General features: G+C 51.8%; 1 protein-coding gene across 1 annotated transcript; it reads right to left on the bottom strand.

Annotated features, from left to right (window-relative positions):
• Positions 1–1,614: 1,614 nt before the first annotated feature.
• LOC107691195 (uncharacterized) lies at positions 1,615–5,429 on the bottom strand. Its single transcript, XM_016489692.1, has 3 exons — positions 5,180–5,429; positions 2,447–3,094; positions 1,615–2,054 (listed from the first exon to the last, which is right to left on the bottom strand). Exons 1-3 carry the CDS (start codon positions 5,427–5,429, stop codon positions 1,615–1,617), a joined length of 1,338 nt encoding a protein of 445 aa, XP_016345178.1.
• Between the last annotated feature and the right edge of the window lie 1,366 nt (positions 5,430–6,795).

The raw sequence follows: 6,795 nt of genomic DNA, 5'->3' as shown, positions 1-6,795 counted from the left end.
GGTCCTCCCCCTGTCCGGGGAGAGGGGTCCGAGCTCGGCATTTAGCCTGGACCCAGAGCGCTCCCCCCGATACTGGGGTGAGGAGTCGGGGTGGTGGAGGGATGCTGAAAGACTAGAGATAATGGAGGTAAGGCTGCTTTGATTATTTATAGCGGTTCTCTCTTGTGCTGAATGCTGATTGGATAGATGGTGTAATTACTGATGATGGACTGGCCGTGTTAATTATCTGCGCGTGCTCCTCCCGAAATTTGTTAATAAAACATCACTTCACGAGTTCACACTTACATATAATGAACAGAGTAAAGGTTATGCGTATTTGGCGTTCTGTCCGGGGAGAGGGCTCCAAGCTCGGTAATTACTCTCGAGCCTGGGGTACTCCCCCTGTCCGGGGAGGGGTCCGAGCACGGGTCTAAGCCCGGGCCCAGAGCGCTCCCCCAAAGATCCAAAGATGCAATTAGTACGGGACAGCAGCCAGAGAGGAGCGTTGACAACCCCCCAAAATTAGCAAAGCTTAAAATTGGTGGGGTGCTGGACATCGTTTGTAGTAGCAGCACTGCTGAGGCTTTAGAAGACAGAACTAGAGGCTTCTGCTGAAGTGGGCGATGCTACGGCATCTGAAAAGAAAACTCTTGTGGGAGTGGGAACTGCTACGGCGTCTGAAAAGAGAAATTGGCTTCTGTGGAAGCAAGCACTGCTGCGGCAGAGTAAAATACAGACAAAGTCTCCTGCGGTGGGGAAATATGGAAAAGCTCCTGCGGGAGCGAGCACTGCTGCGGCAGTATGGGAATTTAGGTAAGGCTCCTGCGGGAGCGGGAACTGCTGCGGCAGTGGGGAAATATGGAAAGAGGCTCCTGCGGGAGCGGGGACTGCTGCGGCAGTGGGGAAATATGGAAAGAGGCTCCTGCGGGAGCGGGGACTGCTGCGGCAGTGGGGAAATATGGAAAAGTTCCTGCGGGAGCGGGGACTGTTGCGGCAGTGGGGAAATATGGAAGAGCTCTTGCGGGAGCAGGGACTGCTGCGGCAGTGGGGAAATACGGAAAGAGGCTCCTGCGGGAGTGGGAACTGCTGCGGCAGTGGGGAAATATGGAAAAGTTCCTGCGGGAGCGGGGACTGTTGCGGCAGTGGGGAAATATGGAAGAGCTCCTGCGGGAGCGGGCACTGCTGCGGCAGTGGGGAAATATGGAAAAGCTCCTGCGGGAGTGGGGAATGTAGCGGCAGTGGGGATATACGGAAGAGCTCCTGCGGGAGCGGGCACTGCTGCGGCAGTGTGGGAATTTAGGTAAGGCTCCTGTGGGAGCGGGCACTGCTGCGGCAGTGTGGCAATTTAGGTAAGGCTCCTGTGGGAGCGGGAACTGCTGCGGCAGTGGGGAAATACAGAAAAGGCTCCTGCGGGAGCGGGCACTTGCTGCGGCAGTGGGGAAATACAGGCGAGACTCCTGCGGGAGCGGGAACTGCTGTGGCAGTGTGGCAATTAGGTAAGGCTTCTGCGGGAGCGGGGTGCTGCTGGGATGGCTGGAGTGAGGATGGGTCGTTGGGCAGTTATAGGTGGATTAGGTGGTGTTAAAAAGAGTTTAGCTATGGTGGGTCTTTTGAGTGAACAGGGCTGTGCTGACGTTAAAGGGGTTGGCAGATGAGGGTTCGGTGGGCTTCCTTGATGTGGGAGTGGTCTGATCGAATGTAGCTCTTGAAAGCTTCTGACGACCAGCGACCAAGTGCTTGTATCTGATGGGAGAGGCCTTTTTGGGCTGCTGTGGTTGCCGCGCCAATTCGGAATGAATGGCTGGAAAAATTATCGGCTGGGGTACCGGATAGGAGCAGAACGGACTTAAGGTGCTTTTGAAACCAGAAACGAGTGACGGGGCGTTTGAAGTCGTCTGTAAAAAGGGGGTCAGATGGGAGTTTGGACTGTGATTTCCTGAGCTGGATGAAGGCTAGGAGGGCTTGGTATGGTAGTATGGGTGATTGTAGGTTGAAAATGAAAATGAAATGGCCTTTCTTGGTCTGGTCTGTTTTACTTTGCTTAATGAAGTAAGAGATGGTTTCGTCATCCAGCACTGCTAGATCGGAGATAGTGGGGTGGATGTTTGGATTGAAGCTAGATGTGATAGCGAGCTCTGAGCATCTGAGAAAACCAAAAGGGGGTCGGATGGGAGTTTGGACTGTGATTTCCTGAGCTGGATGAAGGCTAGGAGGGCCTGGTATGGTAGTATGGGTGATTGGAGGTTGAAAATGAAAATGAAATGGCCTTTCCTGGTCTGGTCTGTTTTACTTTGCTTAATGAAGTAAGAGATGGTTTCGTCATCCAGCACTGCTAGATCGGAGATAGTGGGGTGGATGTTTGGATTGAAGCTAGATGTGATAGCGAGCTCTGAGCATCTGAGAAAACCAAAGAAAGCCATGATGGGCATGGCGTCAAGCGTGCGGGCGGTGTGAATGGAATGATAACATCTGACTGCTAGATCGGAGATAGTGGGGTGGATGTTTGGATTGAAGCTAGATGTGATAGCGAGCTCTGAGCATCTGAGAAAACCAAAGAAAGCCATGATGGGCATGGCGTCAAGCGTGCGGGCGGTGTGAATGGAATGATAACCTCTGCGGAGGGTAGAAATACATTTGGTCAATATTTGTAAGGTTATGGGTTGCCTGGTGTCTGGGCGGGTGGGATGCGCGCTTTGGATACCTTTGATGAGTAGGGAGGTCTGAGAATTGGCTATCTGGGGTGAGGGTGAACCATATAAGAGTTTGTGGAAAAATTGTATTCCACTTAGATAACCCTTAATGGAGCTGATTTGAAGGTTTTTGTTGATGTTAAGGTGAGAGATGAATGAGGTGATAGTGAGCAAGGAAAAGTCGGGAAATGGCAGGTTGTAAGTAGAGTGAAATGCTTTAAAGCACTTCCAAGCTGTTAGGTAAGATTGGAGGGTCCTGGGGCAGACGGCTTGAAAAATAGAGTTGAGGGAAGCTTCGAGGAGAGGTCTCAGTGGATGATTTACGGGAATATCAGTTCTGAATAGGGAGGTACTGGGGTTGGGACTGGATCCGCCTCTGGTGCCAACGTTCTGAATTTCTGGAAGGCAAAGCGAGAGAGAGAGTCAGCTATTTGGTTTTTTGAACCAGGAATATGTTTTGCAGTTACAATGAATTGGTCGCAAGCCGAGATCCAAATCAGGCGTCTTAACAAAGGCATTAGGTCGGGTGAATGGGAACGGCCTTTATTGATGCAGTGCACGGTAACCTTGTTGTCACAGTGGGTAATGATGCTGGTGGCGGACCACTCCTTACGCCACAGAAGGGCTGCGATGACTAAGGGATATAGCTTGAATAGAGCTGAGGATTTTAGCTGCTGTGGTAAGTCTAACAGCTGGGGGGGCCAAGTAGATGCGAACCAGCGGCCTTGGTAAAATCCTCCGAAACCGACGGAGGAGGCGGTGAAATTAAGTTATTATAAAAGAAAGATAGGCCGTTCCATTGTTTAAGAAAGGATATCCATAAGCTGAGCTCGTTGCAGCATGAGTCAGTTAGTGATATTTGATCCTCTAGTGAGTGGGCAGAAGACGTGAGAGAGAGGAGGTGTGAGATAAAAGGACGACCCTGTGGGATGATGCGCATTGCGAAATTTAGATCACCGAGAATGGCTAGCAGCTCGCGTTTGGAGCAGCTTGGGTTGTCTAATAGGGCGGAAGCAACCAAAATCGTCCTATCAATTTTTTCCTTCGGCAGGGAAGCCTGGAATTTTTGTGAATCTAAGTTGATACCCAAAAATTCGATGGAGGTGCTCGGGCCCGCGGTTTTGTCTTGGGCGAGAGGAATCCCGAGCTCAGCAAAAACCTTTTGGGTTGTCAAAAGATGCGTGGCTGGGATGGAGTCGGGAGGCGAGATGATTAAGAAATCGTCTAAAAGATGGATCAGGTAAGGTATTGCGTAATTGTTGGAGAGTATCCAGCATATTGCCTCTGACAACATGTCGAAAATTTTAGGGCTGCTTCTGCAGCCGAAAAAGTGAGGCGGACAGAAAAGTAAAATTTATTATGCCAGCGGATGCCAAATAAATGCCAAAAATCCGGGTGAATGGGCATCACTTTGAAGGCGGAGGGGACGTCGACTTTGGCCAGCCAAGCGCTGCGATCCGCGTCTTTGATCAGGGAAATGGCTTGGTCAACGTCATAGTAGTGGAGAGAAAATTCTTCGAGCGGAATGAGGCTGTTAATACTTGGGAACGGGGAATTATGCGGGGATGAGAGATCGATTATGAGGCATTTTTTACCTGAGAATTTCCTGGTAGCTACACCGATGGGGCTAAAACGGAAAACATTAAAGGGAGGGACGGAAAAGGGGCCGATCATGAAGTTTGCGTGGTGAAAGCCGTGTGAGAGATCCGATAGTATATACTCCGTGAAAAGGGAGTCAGGGTGATGAAGCAATTCTGAAGACAAACGAGAAACATTTACAGGAGTCGATAAGTATTGTTTAGCATTTTTATTTGCAGCTTTTTGCACTGGACATATGAAGCGGGCATGAGCACCGCCACAAAAATTGCAAACATGCATGAAACAGCAGTGCTGCCTTGAGCATCTGCCAGTGTTGAAACTGGTGCAGACCTGGCTCTCAGAGGGAGCTGAGCGGCGGCGGTAGTTGGAAGTGGGTGGGAAAGGGGTGGTTGGAATGTCTAGGAGACGCGGGACATAGCTGATGGATTTGGGCTGGGATGGCTCGGGGCAGGGGGGAATAGATGGGTTGATTAGAGGGCATGTAATGGTGGAGTGGGCAATGGATCAGCAGAGCACGCAAGATATGTTGCGGCAGCCTAAAAATACTCTGTTATGGAGTTCGGTGTCCAAAGCCCCCCAGTAAGGACATTGGTTCCACTGGGCCACTCGGATGGTGCATTTAGCTGCAAATAATTTGTGGTAGGTGTAAAAGTGAGAGCCGCCGTATGATAACGCGAGTTCGGCGACTATCGCAAGATAATCGACGAGCTCGCGTCTCCTGTTAGGAAAAACAGGGCAGATGAATTCTATGTAACGGGTGAAAGCAATCGTGAATTCGGCAAATGATAAAATACGTGATGGGTTGTGAGCTGTGTTTTTTACAGTGACAGAAAATCCGCCGCAGTCGATTTGGCGATCTGCAGATGAAGGTGAAATTGGTGACAAAAGGGAAAAAAGATCTACGTCCGCACCTGCCAAGATCTGTGTCCTGATGTTGCTGGCCACGGGGGGTGGTTCCAAGGCGAGGGCGTTCGGAGGGGTGGGTAGAGGCGTGGTGGAAAAAAGAGAGAAGGAAGAGCGAGCGAGGGGAAGTGGAAAGGTAGTCGCCGGAACCGCTTGCGGAGACACGCTCACGCTTGGGGCAGTTCCAGGGACGGAATAGGAAGGGGGAAAGAGAAGGGGAATGACGGGCATCGGGGCCTGCGTCATTAGCGGAGGCATGTTCGCGCTTGGTACAGCTCCGGGAGCGGAAGAAAAAGGAGGAAAAAAGAGAGGGGGAATGGCGGGTGTCGGGGCCTGCGCCATTAGCGGAGGCATGCTTGCGCTTGGGACAGCTCCGGGAGCACAAGAAAAATGAAGAAAAAGAGGGGGAAAGGCGGGCGTCGGGGCCTGCGCCATTAGTGGAGGCACGCTCGCGCTAGAGATAGACGGTGGGGCTGCGGGCCATGGGTAGGGAAGGGGGTACGGAGAGGTGTGAGGCAAAGGTTGCGGGGCAGGTCTGCGCCGCTAGCGGAGGCGTGCTCACGCTGATGTGACGGCTTGTGGAGACTGGAGCCGGCACTTCGCCAAGATGAGATGCGAGCTGACGCTCGGTGGATGGAGGAGGGGTTCTGGGGCTGGCAGCATCCGGGGCACGGCCCAGGCTTGCTGAAGGCTTTTTCCTGCGGCCTAACGGCCGGAAGCCCGTCTTCGAAGGAGTGGTGGTTAGCTCGGACCGTGAGTACGGAACGCTGCGGCCATGGCTCGCTTTATCCGCGGCCTTGGATGGAGGAGTAGAGCTTGGAGGCGCCCCTGTTTGGAGGGAAGTATAGAGGGCGAGGAGATCCGCCTTGACCGACCGTCGTGGGACGTTGACGCCGGAGCTAATGAGCGCCTGGCGTAGTCCTGTCACGGTCCATTTCTCCGCAGCTCGGGCGGAGGAGAGGGCTGAAGCGTAGGAGGACGCTGGAGAAGGTGGCTGATGCCTGGAAGGCGAAGGTGATGGTGCCTGGAGGTATGAGCGACGGCAACGCGGGAAGGCCGGCGGCCCCGTGTTGCAGCTGCGGGCTCGATTATGGTGTCCTGTGGAGCGCTGGTGCGCTGATCGGCGACTGGAGACGTGGTGTCAAACGCGGAGTACCTGTGGTGTCAAACGCGGAGTACCTGTGGTGTCAAACGCGTTGTCGTCCGGGAAAAGTTAAATCTCTGACATGTTTGCGGCGATTGGATGTGCCAATGCTGAAAGACTAGAGATAATGGAGGTAAGGCTGCTTTGATTATTTATAGAGGTTCTCTCTTGTGCTGATTGGATAGATGGTGTAATTACTGATGATGAACTGGCCGTGTTAATTATCTGCGCGTGCTCCTCCCGAAATTTGTTAATAAAACATCACTTAGTTTGATTATTAACTTGATAGATGTTGCTTTTTGTGTTTGAACAAACTCTATAGGCCTAGTATATTCGCTTATGGGTTGAGAAATTCATTTTGTGTGTCACGATGTAAGCTTTTCATTTAAACACATTTTAAGCATTTTGGTTTAAAAACTAATTTAACTGTTCAGGGACATTAAGCAGTGGGGCAGAATCAATTTTGGCAAATGCGTGCGT

This window comes from Sinocyclocheilus anshuiensis, unplaced genomic scaffold (genome assembly GCF_001515605.1).
Source record: "Sinocyclocheilus anshuiensis isolate Anshui unplaced genomic scaffold, SAMN03320099.WGS_v1.1 scaffold338, whole genome shotgun sequence".
NCBI classification, from domain to species: Eukaryota; Metazoa; Chordata; class Actinopteri; order Cypriniformes; family Cyprinidae; genus Sinocyclocheilus; species Sinocyclocheilus anshuiensis.
This window is presented reverse-complemented; position numbering and strand designations above follow the sequence as displayed.

What these genes read in the sequence shown, in the direction of transcription:
- LOC107691195 (XM_016489692.1), bottom strand. Translation starts at nt 5,429, where the DNA reads ATGCCTCCGCTAATGACGCAGGCCCCGATGCCCGTCATTCCCCTTCTC. An exon ending in CAGGACACAGATCTTGGCAG is followed by an intron (nt 3,095 to 5,179) that starts GTGCGGACGTAG and finishes AACCAAATAGCT; the next exon opens with GACTCTCTCTCTCGCTTTGC. An exon ending in CTCCGATCTAGCAGTCAGAT is followed by an intron (nt 2,055 to 2,446) that starts GTTATCATTCCA and finishes CCGATCTAGCAG; the next exon opens with TGCTGGATGACGAAACCATC.